We start from the raw sequence: 15,095 nt of genomic DNA on the forward strand, positions 1-15,095 counted from the left end.
AATGGACTTGCACAGAGTCCTGACCTAAATCCTACAGAACACCTTTGGGATGTTTAGGAACACTGACTTTGTGCCACGCCTCACCAACCGACATCAATACCTCTCCTCAGTGCAGCACTCTGTGAAGAATGGGCTTACCTTCCCCAAGAAACCTTCTAGCACCTGATTGAACATATGTCTGTGAGAGTGGAAGCTGTCATCAAGGCTAATGATGGGCCAACGCCATATTGAATTCCAGCATTACCGATGGAGAGCACCATGAACTTGTAAGCCTTTTACAGCCAGGTGTCTGGATACTTTTGATCACATAGAGTGTACATACAGAAGTATCCACTCAGCTACAATGCTGGAACAGTCTCTCTCTCTCTCTCTCTCTCTCTCTCTCTCTGTGTGTGTGTGTGTGTGTGTGTGTGTGTGTGGAGGGGGGGGGGGGGGGTGCAAACATGAAAGAAGTATTTAGCCTCAAAGTTACGTTACAAATTCCGAATTTTACTTTTGAGCATGTCAACTGCTCGACACCTCCTCTATATAGACTATTGTTATTGACTCCTTCCACTGTTGAGTCCACCCAAGATTTCTGCTGTTTTGTTCATGATTGTACCACTGAAAATATGAGTGAGATAAGTATTTGTATCAGTAGTGTAGAGAAACAGCTTAAATCATTGAAACTGAACAAAGCCCCAGATTGCAATGGAAAGCCTATCATATTCTATACTGAATTTGCAGCAAACTGTGCCCAGTTGGGAGAAAGCATTGGCCATTCCCATCTACAAGAAGGGTAGTTGAAGTGATCCACAAAACTATTGTCCAGTGTTCTTGACATTTAGTTTTTGTAGAATTTTAGAACATATCCTGAGCTCAAACATAATGAAGTACCTCAAACAGAATGACCACCTCTGTGCCAACCAGTATGGACTCTAAAATCATCGAACATGTGATTCAGCTCTCACTTTTCTCACATAATACTGAAAGCTTTGGATCAAGGCAACCAGGTAGATGCAGTATTTCCTAATTCTTGAAAAGCATTTGACCCCATACTGCATCTACACTTATCGTCAAAAGTATTATCATATGGGATATCTAGTGAAATATGTGACTAGATTGAGGATTTTCTGGTAGGGAGGACACAGCATGTTATCTTGGATGGAAAGTCATCATCAAATGTGGTTGTGCCCCAGGAAAGTGTGTTGGGATCCTTGCCATTCATGTTGTGTATTAATGACCTTTTTGGCCAATTTTAATATTAGTCTCAGACTTTTTGCAGATGATGCAGTTTTCTGTAATGAAGTACTGCCTGAAAGAAGCTGCGTAAATATTCATTCAGATCTTCATAAGATTTCAAAATGGTGCAAAGATTGGCAACTTGCTTTAAATGTTCAGAAATGTAAAATTGTCCACTTCACAAAACGGAAAAACATAGTATCATATGACTATAATATTGATGAGTGACAGTTGGAATCAGCCAGCTCATAAGAGTGCCTGGGTGTAACACTTTGGAGGGATATGATATGAAATGACCACATAAGCTCAATCGTGGATAAATCGGGTGTTGGGCTTTGGTTTATTGGTAGAATACTGAGGAAGTGTGATTAGTCTGCAAAGGAGATTGCTTGCAAATCATTCCTGCAGCCCATTATGGAATGTTGTTGTAGTATGTGGGTCCTGTACCAAATAGGAATAACAGGGGATATTGAATGTATGTGGAGAAGGGCAGCACAAATGGCCACAGGTTTGTTTGACCCACGGGAGAGTGTCACAAAGATGAAGAAACTGAACTGGCGAACTCTTGAAGATAGATGTAAACTATCCTGAGAAAGTCTACTAACAAAGTTTCAAGAACTGGCTTTAAATGATGACTCTAGGAATATACTCAACCCCCTGCATATCACTTACATAGGGATCATGAGGACAAGATAGAATAATTACAGCACACACAGAGGCATTCGAACACTCATTCTTCCTGCACTCAATACATGAATGCAATGGGAAGAAACCCTAATAACTGGTAAAATGAGATGTATTTTCTTCCACGCATTTCATGGTGATTTACAGGGTGTAGGTGTAGGTGTAGGTGTAAATGTATGTAAATGTATGTAGGTGTAGTGTAGCTCAGTGTGTTCCAGAGTATAATGTTACCCTGTGAGATTGGCCTTTTCTTTTTGGTCTGGTGGTCTTGTTAGCATTTTTCAACCTATTTACATGAACAAATGTTCAGTCTGGCTATGAAATTTCATTTTAGTGTCTCTCTGTTCAAAGAAGAAATTGTCAACATATCTTATGTGTTGTTTAGTTAGTAATAGTTCCATAAGTCTTCCTACTCTTGAGAGACCATGCAGAAATTTTCATTGTTGGTCATATTCCGATATTAAAGACTCATTGAAACCACAGGTATGGAAAGATTATAAATGACACTCATTAAGTAAATATACAAGTACGAGGTGCATTCAACTTCTAAGGCCTCCGATTTTTTTTCTAATTAACTACTCACCCGAAATCGATGAAACTGGCGTTACTTCTCGACGTAATCGCCCTGCAGACGTACACATTTTTCACAACGCTGTTGCCATGATTCCATAGCAGCGGCGAAGGCTTCTTTAGGAGTCTGTTTTGACCACTGGAAAATCGCTGAGGCAATAGCAGCACGGCTGGTGAATGTGCGGCCACGGAGAGTGTCTTTCATTGTTGGAAAAAGCCAAAAGTCACTAGGAGCCAGGTCACGTAAGTAGGGAGCATGAGGAATCACTTCAAAGTTGTTATCACGAAGAAACTGTTGCGTAACGTTAGCTTGATGTGCGGGTGTGTTGTCTTGGTGAAACAGCACACGCGCAGCCCTTCCCGGACGTTTTTGTTGCAGTGCAGGAAGGAATTTGTTCTTCAAAACATTTTCGTAGGATGCACCTGTTACCGTAGTGCCCTTTGGAACGCAATGGGTAAGGATTACGTCCTCGCTGTCCCAGAACATGGTCACCATCATTTTTTCAGCACTGGCGGTTACCTGAAATTTTTTTGGTGGCGGTGAATCTGTGTGCTTCCATTGAGCTGACTGGCGCTTTGTTTCTGGATTGAAAAATGGCATCCACGTCTCACCCATTGTCACAACCAATGAAAAGAAAGTCCCATTCATGCTATCGTTGCGCATCAACATTGCTTGGCAAAATGCCACACGGGCAGCCATGTGTGGTCGTCCGTCAGCATTCGTGGCACCCACCTGGATGACACTTTTCGCATTTTCAGGTCGTCATGCAGGATTGTGTGCACAGAACCCACAGAAATGCCAACTCTGGAGGCGATCTGTTCAACAGTCATTCGGCGATCCCCCAAAACAGTTCTCTCCACTTTCTCGATCATGTCGTCAGACCAGCTTGTGCGAGCCCGAGGTTGTTTCGGTTTGTTGTCACACGATGTTCTGCCTTCATTAAACTGTCGCACCCACGAACGCACTTTCGACACATCCATAACTCCATCACCACATGTGTCCTTCAACTGTAGATGAATTTCAATTGGTTTCACACCACGCAAATTCAGAAAACAAATGATTGCACACTGTTCAAATAAGGAAAACGTTGCCATTTTAAGTATTTAAAACCGTTCTCATTCTCGCCGCTGGCGGTAAAATTCCATTTGCCGTACGGTGCTGCCATCTCTGGGACGTATTGACAATGAACGCGGCCTCATTTTAAAACAATGCGCATGTTTCTATCTCTTTCCAGTCCGGAGAAAAAAAAAATCAGAGGCCTTAGAACTTGAATGCGCCTCGTAAATCTACATAACAGATTGACATTATCAGTGTGTGATTTATTTGTAAATGGGAACAAGGAAATGGAATGTGGCAGACATCTGCAGAAACTAAGTACAAAAAGTTGATACAAGAAAGAGGGAAATTGTCCCAAACAGTTGTACATGCTGAATATGGTACTTATAAAAATGTTATTGTTAGATATGGCACATGTATGCTGCTATTGTTTGGTTCAAGTGAGAGCAGTTTATTCAGATTTCTCAGAATACACCTCTAAGATCAAATTTTCAGACATCTGGCTGACTGGTGCAGTCTGTCAATTCCTTCCTGAGATGGTTCACTCTCCAGGCTTTCTTCCCAAAATGTTCTAATATTTTGTTGCAGTTTCGTGTAGCTTTTAAGGGCCACACATGGAATGGTTCATAATATAGGATAGTGTTTTTGTTTCACAACAGTAATTAGCTGACACAAATGATGCAGATATAATCCCAAGGTAGTTTGGATATACATTTTTGAACTATTGAATGAAACACTGACTTGATTAAATATCAAACATTGTGTCAAACTGGGGCTCATACTTGGAACCTTGCCTTTTATGAGCGACAATCATACGAACTGAACTGTCCAGGCACAACTAATTAGGCTTCTCGGTCCTTCAGTTCAGCCAGTAGCCTTTTCCAGCTTTACAAACCTTTACAAAGGACTGTCTGGCAGAGTATGCAGGGACTAGCCTGCCCTTGCCAACAGGTGCAGTGTCAGGAGGCTGTGCATTACTGCAGATCAAAGCTGGGATAATTTTGGGAGCAGAGAATGTGATGTAAGGATAACTCCTATCTGCACAGTTCAGAAAAGCTGTTGGTGGAGGTGAGGATCCAGATGGCTTGGGTAGTGAAGCAGCCATTGCAATCAAGTGTGTTATGTTCAGCTGCATGTTGTGCCACAGGGTGGTCTACTTTGCTCTCGGCCACAGTTTGGCAATGGCCGTTCATCCTGGTGGAGAGCTGGTTGGCTGTCATACCAATATGAAAAGCTGTGCAATAACTGCAGCAGAGCTGGTACTGATATGTCTGCTTTCACAGGTGGCCTGGTCACTGATATGGTAGGATAATTCTGTGATAGGCCTGGCGTAGGAAGTGCTGGATGGATGGATTGGGCAGGTCTTGCACCTGAGTCTTCCACAAAGATATGATCCTTGTGGCAAGGTAATGGGATTGGGAGTGGCATATGAAGTTATGGAGGGTGGGAAGATGAGGAACACCACTTTAGGGTGGAAGGTAAGGATCCCGGATAGAATATCCCTCATGTCACGGCATAGGTAATCAAAGCCCTATTGAAGGATGTAGTTCAGTTATTTCAGTCTGGTGTGGTATTGGGTGACAAGGGGGGCCACTCTCTGTGGCTGGTTCTTGGCGGTGGTGGGAGGTTTGAGGATGTGAGGGGAAATTACACAGGAGAGAGCTCTTGTCACTTAAAATACGCCATCCTCAGGTGCCAGTCTGTATGGGAGGGACCTTTTGGTGTGGACAGCTGTTAAAGTATGGGTACTGTTTGTTGTTGGTGGGTTTAATATAGATAGAAGCGTGGTTAGAACAATCAGAGAGGAGGAGGTCAATATCCAGGAAAGTGGCACACTGGATTGAAGAGGACCAGGTGAAGCAGATGGGAGAGAAGGTGTTGAGGTTGTGAAGGAAAGAAGATAGGGTGTCTTGGCCCTGAGTACAGATGATGAAGATATCATCAATGAACCTGAACCAGACGAGGGGTTTGGTGTTTTAGGAGGCTAGGAAGGTCTCCTCTAGATGGCTGTAAACAGTTTGGCATAAGAGGGTGCCATGCGGTTACCCATGGCTGTGCTGCAGATTTGTTTGTATACCTTGCCTTTAAAAGAGAAGTAGTTGTGAGTTAGGATAAGCTTAATAAGATATATGAGGAATGAGGTTGTGGGTCTGGAGTCTGACGGATGTTGGGAAAGGCAGTGTGCAATAGTAGTAAGTCCATGGGCATGAGGGATGTTAGTATATAGGGAGGTGGCACCAACAGTGACGAGTAGGGATCCAGGAGGTAAAGGGGTGGAGATAGTGAAGATTCAGTGAAGGAAGTGGTTGATATAATTTTTGTATCCCACCTGGAAGGCGGCGCGTGGGTAGGAGCAGGCTAAGGTGAAAATCTCCTTAGATCTGCACAGCACTGACTAGAGGGCGCTATCATCGGTGCCTGTCAAAGTGCCAACCTAATAACTTTAATACGCTGTGGCTTCGTTGCTATCGATACCACATCCCTCCCCCTTGAAACGATGTACCATCGTTGAGTAGGGCTTCCGACCGCAGGTGGGGGGACCCAGGGGCGGCGCAGCTGAGGGGGCGGACAGCGGAACTGCCGGTGCGTGCTGTCCACCCATAACTCCGAATTGCTCGCAAGTGGGCTAGGAAAACGCCCTGTGGAAAACCTGCCCAGGCCGTCCACCGCTACTGGGTATGCTCGGATGAGGTAGAGCAACGACCTTAATGTGCAAAGGTGGCAGCGGCGTGATGGCAGCCTCAGCCTCCATCAGTTCCAGCATTGCAAAGGAACACAGCGGTGGCTGGAGCTGGGGCCGTGCTGGCGGCAACAGGTGCCCATCCAATGCAGGTGACCGGACCGGCAGTGGTGGCGATGGCTGGCACGCCTGCCGAGGCATGAGCAGCGGAGGTGCCGTCGGTGGAGTTGTGGGCTGAGGCGGCGGAAGCTGTGAAGCCTCCAGTTCTGCCGGAAAACAACCAGTGGCAGAAAACCGAGAACATCACAAACAGATCTGGTTCCGGTGTCGCTTGACAGTACCGGAGGGACCAAAAATGACAAACAAGGCGCGGCCAAGCTGACGAAGAATGCACCCCTGCTCCCAGCGCTGCCTGCCAGAGAAAATGCGATAGAATACCAAATCATGCCAAGCCAGAATGAGGCAAAGCAGCAGCAGCAGCACACAGCAGCAGGTGCAAAAGCTCGAGGAGCGACCGATGGGCACGGCCATGAAGCTATTCCGCTGGGGAACGGGAGCTGTGTGGCTGAGAGCGATAGGAAGCAAGGAAAGTCCAGAGCGCGCACTCGCGAGAGTGCGTGACGTGCAACTTGCTCAGCTGCGACCTAAATGTACGCACAAAGTGTTCAGCCTCGCTGTTTGACTGGGGGTGGAAATGGGCTGAGGTCAGATGGCGAATGCTATTAGCAGCACAGAACGCTTCAAACTCTGAGGACATGAATTGGGGGCCATTGTCGGAGACAATAACTTCAGGAAGGCCCTCAATGCAAAAAATAGACATCAGAGCCCGAATAGTACTGGCAGATGCAGTAGAAGACATAGGTACAACAAAAGGAAAGTTGCTGTATGCATCAATAACTGTCAACCAGCGAGTGTCCCAGAAAAGACCTGCAAAATCAATATGAACATGCTGCCAAGGCGCAGAAGGAGTTGGCAACCCAAAGAAGTGCTGGCAGGGAGCAGATTGATGCTCTGCAGAAGAGCGACAATTAGCAAGCAAATTCTCAATTTGTTTATCAATGCTAACCCAAGTGCAGTGATGACGCGCTAATTGCTTCATCCGCACTATACCCCAATGACCAGCATGCAGAAATCTGAGGATTTCCGACTGCAACGAACAAGGTACATCCACACGAGGCTGATCATTGTCAGTTTGTAACAAGATAACACCATGGTGTACAGACAAATTGTGACGTTGCGCTAAGTAACGTCGAACAAGTGGATCACGAATTTGCATAGCAGATGGAGGCCATTGAGTAGGAAGATACTGCAAAAGAATCTGCAAAGAAGCATTGGCGGCTGTCGCGGCAGCAGTGTGACAAAAATCTACCGGAAAACCATCAGCTAATTCCTTATCTTGCGAATCAATAAACACGCATGACAATTCGGAAGAATCAAACACGGCGTCAGGACCGATAGGTAGACGAGACAAAGCGTCAGCATTGCCATGCTGGGCCATAGTCCGAAACAAAATTTCGTAATTGTAGTTAGACAAAAACAAAGATCAACGTTGAAACTTTTGTGTAGTATGGGCCGGAACTGGCTTTGACGGGTGGAACAACAATGTCAAAGGCGTATGGTCGGTGACCAAATAGAACTTACGACCGTACAAAAAATCATGGAACTTAGTCACTCCCTATACAATAGCTAAAGCTTGTTTCTCGATTTGAGAATAGTTTTGCTGGGCAGAATTGAGCAACTTAGATGCAAAAGCGATCAGGCGATCGACAGAATTAATGCGGTGCGAGAGAACCGCTCCGATGCCGTGAGAAGATGCATTGACAGCCAAAACAAGCAGTTTGGAGGGATTTAAAGGAATCAAACAGCGATCATTCAACAAAGCAGATTTGAGCTTGTGGAAAGCAGCTTCACATTTCGAAGACCAAACAAAAGGAACATTCTTACACCGAAGACGATGCAAAGGCGCAGCAATCTGTGCTGCATTTGGTATAAACCAAATATAATAAGTGATTTTGCCCAACACAGACTGAAGTTCTTTCAAGTTCCTGGGTGCTGGCAAGTCTCTAATCGCACTGAGATGTGACGGTGAGGGGTGGACACCCTGTCTGTTAATCATATGTCCTAAATACTGAATCTCAGTTTGAAAAAATTTGCATTTGTCTCTGTTACACTTTAGTCCTGCCTGCAAAAGTACTGTAAATAAGGCACGCAAATTCTGCAAATGTTCGTTAGGGGTGCGACCTGAATCAACTATATCGTCCAGATAATAATTTGAGCAACCAGGGACAGTGGCACACAACTGCTGCAAGTAAGACTGAAAAATAGCAGGAGCCGAAGCACAACTGAACGGAAGGCGGCGAAACTGGAACAAGCCAAGGTGGGTGTTGATCACAGAATAGCACTGCGACTGTTTGTCGAGTGGAATCTGAAAGTATGCGTCCCACAAGTCAATCGTGGAAAAGAATTTTCCTGCACCAAGCTTATCAAAAATGTCATCAGGGCGTAGTAAGCGAAATGTAGCTACTACTGTCTGGGGATTTAATGTAGACTTAAAGTCACCACAGATACATAGACGACCGTTTGGTTTCGTCACACACACTATAGGCGATGCCCATGGTGAAGCAGAAACAGGTTCAGTGACGCCACAGTCTTGCAAATGTGTAAGTTCAGCAGCTACGGCGTCACACAGTGCGTATGGAACTGGGCGTGCGCGCCGGAAAACAGGCATGGCATTGTCTTTAACTACAACATGTGCTGCAAAGTCCGTGGCACAACCAAGGCCATCAGAAAAAGAGTTCAGCAAAATCATCGTATAGTGCGGCAACACTGTCTGCATGGTCACTAGCGTTGATACAAAGTACATTGTCCTGAATTGCGAGGTCAAATAGTTCAAATGCGTCCATGCCAAAAATGTTCGTAGCATCACTAGAGTGGAGCACATGGAAAGACACTGTACGGGTTGTTGCTCCATATGTGGTTTGCAAACTACACACTCTGAGCACTGAGATTTCCTGTCCAGTAAATGCAGTCAGTGTGGAATGCGAACAACGAAGTGGGGGCGAACCGAGCAAGTCATACGTTGATTTGTTCAGTAAAGAAACTGATGCACCAGTGTCCGGTTGCAGGCGAACAGAACGTCCACAAATGTTCAAAGCAACAAAAAGTTTCCGCACATCGTGCTGAATGCAAGAGGAAATGTCTGGCAAAACTTGATTCACACGACGAGCTGTCGAAGCACATGAAGCAGGAGGCTGTGAATAAATGGCATTAACATCCATAGGCTGATGTGAATCATGATCATGGCAGTTTTCGTTGCAGTGACACCCACGCAAACGGGAGACAAGTTGTGAATTAGAGTTTGTCTTATTACACACAGCTTGCATATGTCCTTTCTTATTACAAAAATAACACTGTGCTTGACATGATGGGCAACTGTCCCATGGGTGGGCACGAAAGCAGTTCGGATATGATTTTAGTTCCTTACTGGGTGCCTGGTTTGAAACGTGTTCACAAGCGTGCGAGCGGCGTGGCTTGGCTGGCTGTCTGGTTGGGGCCGGGCAAAAGGGCATGTGTTGTGCCGCACTAACAGTACACACACCTGGGGTCACGTCGAATGCGCAAGGAGCCATGTCTAATGTATCTTGTCTATCTAGCAAGTCCACTACATCGTGCAAAGACGGGTTTTTAAATCTGAGGATTTGTTCGCGGATGCGGTGATCCGCCATATTCTGCGCAATAGCATCTCTAATCATTATATCCGCATATGAGCGTCCACACGAGCAATTAAAGTCATAGTCAGAAGTTAGTCCTAGAAGGTCTGCTAACCAAGATTTATTTGACTAAGTAGGGCCACACCAGAGACGAAAGAATTTGTAGTGTGTAGCTACCACATTTAGACTGTCACGGAAGTGGGAGTTCAAAGCGTCAATCACTTCGTCATAAGTTTTAGTGTCTGGGCAGGTGGTGGGAAACAACTTGATGAGCACACGGTATAACACAACACCCGCATTGGCAATGAAAAAGGCAAGGTGCTCTGTACCTGGTATGTTGTATGCTGCGAATTGTGCCTCGAGCTGGATGATGTATTCTGGCCAGCGTTCAATGTCAGGATTGAAAGCACGAAATGGCGGTGCCGTCAGCGATGGCATCAGTACAGGCGGTGGCATCGGAGGTGCCGAAGTAGCTGCAGTTCGTAGTGTGACCAGTCCATTTATGGCAGCAAGCAGCTGCGTCATTTGCTGAGCATGAAAACGTGCAAGATCAGACAGTGAAGCCTGTTCCTGTGGCGAAGCCATGGTTTACACAAATGAAAGTCTTGTACTGAGGCTAGCACGAAAAGAAAGCAGTACCGAGTGAAAAGGAGCTGTTAGGAGGGTAAGGTGAAAATCTCTCGGTACTGCATTGTGAATTAAAATCACTTTTACTTTAGCAACTAGAGTAATACATATCTTTGCCCTGAGGTGCGAAGCTGAAGCGAAGTGTCCCTGCCATCTGCTCTTGATCAAATAGGGAGAATCTGGAGCGGAGCTCTTAGATCTGCACAGTACCGACTAGAGGGCACTGTCGTTGGTGTCTGTTGTAGTGCCAACCTAATAACTTTAATATGCCGTGGCATCGTTGCTATCGATACCACAATAATCATGTTCATTGATGCTGTACTCATGATCTGGACTCAAGGCCATGACACTCTGTCTTCACTCCTTCACAACCAGAACACCTTCTCTCCCATCTTCTTCACCTGATCCTCTTCAATCTTCCATGCCACCTTCCTGGACCTTTACCTCCTCCTCTCTGACTTCTCCACCACCCCTCTGTTCATATTAAACCCACCAACTACAAACAGCACATGTATTTTGACAGCTGTTATCCCTTTCACAGCAAAAAATTCCTGGCAACCCAGGGGATGGCATATCTGCAGTGACAAGAACTCCCTTGCCCAATATGCTGAGGGTCTCCAAGGGTTTCACAGACAAGCATTGTCCCCCAGACCTAGTCAGCAAACATATTTCTTGTACCATTTGTACTCGCACCACCCCAAAGAACCAGCCACAAAGGAGTGCCCTGTTTGCCACTCAGCGTCACCTCGGACTGGAACAACAGAACCACATCCTTCACCAGGGTGTTGATTACCATCATCATGCTCTGAAATAAGAGACATCCTATCCAACATCTTCCCAACCCTCCTAAAGTGGTGTTCCGTCGCCCACTCAACCTCCAAATCATCCTAGTCCATTTCTATGTCACTCATATCCAACCTCTTGCCACAAGGATCATCTCCCTGCTGAAGACCCAAGTGCAAGACCTGCCCAATCCACCCACCCAGCACTTCCTATTCCAGTCATGTCACAGGCTTATCCTGCCACATCAGTGGCCAGGCCACCTGTGAAAGCAGCCATGTCATTTACCAGCTCTGCTGCAATCATTGCACAGTTTTTTATATTGGTATGACTACCAACCAGCTGTCCACCAGGATGAACAACCACGTCGAACTATCCTGTGGCACAACATGCAGCTGAACATAACAGACTTGATTTCAATGGCTGCTTCATTACTCGAGCCATCTGGACCCTTCCCTCCACCACTAGCTTTTCTGAACTGTGCAGTTGGGAGTTATTCTTACAACACATTCTCTGCTTCTGTAATTATCCTGGCCTCAACCTATGGTAACATACTGTCCCCACATCCTCCACCCAACAGTTTCCACCATCTTTGTCCTATCACCACCTCCCAATTCTCGTCTCCCACCCCCATTATGTGCTGCCTTTTGCCAATACACCAGCCCCTCTTCCCCTGCTCCTCTCCATTTTCTCTCTGTTCTGGCCCTCTCACTCCCCACCCCCCCCTTCCGCCCACAGCCTCCCGAGGCAGCGCCTCTTGGCAGACTAGACACTCTGCCGGATAGCACTTTTCTCTCCCCTATCCATACACTGCTATTCCTTCCTCTTTCCTGCCCCCTCCAGATTGTTGCTTCGATTCCACTTGACAGTTGTCTTCAGGTCCGAACTGCCAGAGACGGCGATCATGTGTGTGTGAGGTGTGCTTGCTTGTGTGTTTCTTTTTCCTTTCATGATGAAGGCTGTAGCTGAAACCTAATTTGTAAGTGTCTTTTAATTGTGCCTGTGTACAACATGATGGTTTTTTTGAATATGATATACTTGGAATGAGGTAGTATTGCAATCAGCACTGTAATATTGACTGTCTGTGGATTTTCTTCCCATTAGCATCACACACGTGTCTGTTCATTGTATAGTGCCTTGTGCAATATTGTTTCCTTTTTGTAGGACGTATAGATGTGGGAAAATATTCTCTTGGCCGCAGAACTGTCAGTGCTTTTCTTGGCCCCTCAGCTTATAGAGCTATACTATGACAATTTGTGGTATTTGCATCTATTAGTTACAGTCTACAGCAAGGACTTCTTTTTACCGATACATTTTGAAAATAGAAGTTTTGAATTCCACAGCGCATTTCCAAAGAATCAAGTAAGGTTTTTGTTAAATCATTGTTTCCTGACAGACATTGGCCTAACTGTGGATTCATCATTCCCTTTTGACAATTCTCAACTTGTACCATCCATTGTTATGTACAGATCTCAGCAGTGGCAGATCCATTGTTGGTGATTTTACTTGTTTGAGCAATTGGCCATCATCTACGGCATGTGTCTGCACCAAGCATTTTGTCTGTTCTGCTGGAATGATCCTCAGAGAGTGTAAAGATTTCATTAGTTGTCATTCAAACACAAACAAGCTCAGCAGGCCTAAGTTACAAATATGTTCCTTCACTTGTTATTGCTCACCACTATTCTGAACCATAACTGAATTGATCTGAATATCTATTAGCATTTTCAACTTAAGTTACTCATTAATTCTTCATCCATGGAGAGTTTGCAGGACTGCACAACATGTAATCATGTAGCTTTCAGCAATTTTGGAGACTTGGTAAACAAAAAGTTGAATCGTGCTCATACCACCTACAGATCTGTGAATATTCTTTTATATTTTGGGTCTGGAGCTAAATCTCTGAAACTGTTACCTTGTTAATCCTTTGCAGTGTGTTCAAATTCAAGCATCAAGTCCTAATTTGCATTTCCTATTTGATTAATTCAACTATTTATGTATGGCACACTGAGCAGTAACAGCTGCTCTTATCAAGAGAACATATAATTGTTTAAGAATGGAAAGAAAGAAGTAAGGTGATCCTTTTGACAATGAAATCATTAGAGACAGAGCAAAATCTTTGATTGGATGAGTGTGGGGAAGAGTATTGAGTGTGCCCTTTGAAAAGGGAAACAATACTGGTATTTATCTTGATTGGTTTAAGGAAACTACATAAAACCTAGATATGGGTAGTCTTTGTTGTACAACTATAGTTAGTTATATAATGTTCAGTAGCATTTCTTCTTATTCTCTTAGAAATTCATTCTTCCTTTATTTTTTATTCACAGCAGTATTGTTTTTTTTTATTTTTAGTTTTTGTGGCAATTCCTGACATAATTATATATTGACATGACTGTTTCAGGTGGAACAGGAGATATCACAGAAACCCAACTAACAGGAGAAATCCAAGTGGTAGGTCAAAGTTCAGATCATTCCATCATCCTGCACAACACACACACACATCCAGAACAGCCAACTTCCAGGAAGAAACCACAGAATATAATTGGCAAAATCTTCGTAATGTGTCTGAAAATGCTGAAAGTTGGTCAGATTTTAAGAAGCTGCTTGGTGGCAAAAATTGCGAAGAGCCTTCAGTGGAATCAAAACTAGAAACATCAGTGAAAGCAGAAGATGGTGATGATGAGGTGGAAGAAGAGGAGCAGGAGGAGGAACAAGTGGAGTCTTTGGATGAGGTAGCTGAAGAGGAAGAAGTTGAATGGAAACCATTACTTCAGCCTTCAGACTGTACAGACATAGGTAAAATAAAAAGTCAGTTTTTTCCCAACACAAAGAAAATTAAAGCTCATACCATGCCAGAGGCAAGAAGGGAAATTATATATGATATTGAGGTTGATAGTAATATTAAAAATATCAGACACTTGGCATAAGTATTAGTCTATCAAATTCCACCTAGTCGGTAAATATATATGTATCATTTATATTTTCTTAGTTGATGTGAGGTAAATGGTTTGGTGTTACCCGCTAAACAGTTTTTAGCTATATTGCTGAACACACACACTGCTAGCTTTCATGTGTTAATAAATAAATTACATTCCTGTCATGACTCCGTAATGAATATTTATACACCTGACACTATGTGAGTGCACTGAGCCTTGGCTATTGCATTGGTATTGCTTGATAATTATTTTGGTAAATATTGGCATATGAACCTAAAATCTGCATGAACTGGCAAATGTATGCGAGTGAGTGAATAAATGTTTCATTTTGTATACTTCACCCATACTCCAAAAGCCTCTTCAGAATGTTTGCTAGAGAGTATGTCTAATGCCACTACCATTTTCTTATTCCTCTTTCTATTCAAGAATGTTGTGGAGAACAACAACTGTCCATAAGTCTCAATGTGAATTCTGATATAATGTCATTGCTATTTTACGAGATATATGTGGGAGAAAATATGTTGCTTGGCTCTTCTTGAAACGTAATCTTCCGTGTGATGCACAACATCTTTCCTATAGCATCATGAGTCTTTAATTTTTTTCCCCTCCCCAACCAATCTTCTGACTGGTTTGATGTGGCCCACCATGAATTCCTCACATGTGGCAACCTCTTCATCTCATAGCAGCTCTTGCAACAAACCACCTCAGTTATTTCTTGGGTATATTCCAAACTCTTGTTTTCAGCACAGTTTTTTAACCTCCTCAGCTCCCTCTAGTACTATGGAAGTTAATCCATGATGTCTTAACATGTCCTATCATGCTGTCCCTTCCTT

At 44.2% G+C, this 15,095-nt stretch overlaps 1 protein-coding gene across 2 annotated transcripts in view; it reads left to right on the forward strand.

The window, feature by feature from the left end:
* Window positions 1–15,095, forward strand: part of LOC126162551 (uncharacterized) — a 157,022-nt gene that overhangs the window by 105,641 nt on the left and 36,286 nt on the right. For both annotated transcript variants that reach the window (XM_049919133.1, XM_049919134.1), the window contains exon 5: window positions 13,728–14,122. In XM_049919133.1, the coding sequence (XP_049775090.1) occupies window positions 13,728–14,122 (395 nt within the window). The remainder of the gene's footprint in view (window positions 1–13,727; window positions 14,123–15,095) is intronic.

The sequence above is a fragment of the Schistocerca cancellata genome, chromosome 2 (assembly GCF_023864275.1).
Source record: "Schistocerca cancellata isolate TAMUIC-IGC-003103 chromosome 2, iqSchCanc2.1, whole genome shotgun sequence".
Classification (NCBI taxonomy): Eukaryota; Metazoa; Arthropoda; class Insecta; order Orthoptera; family Acrididae; genus Schistocerca; species Schistocerca cancellata.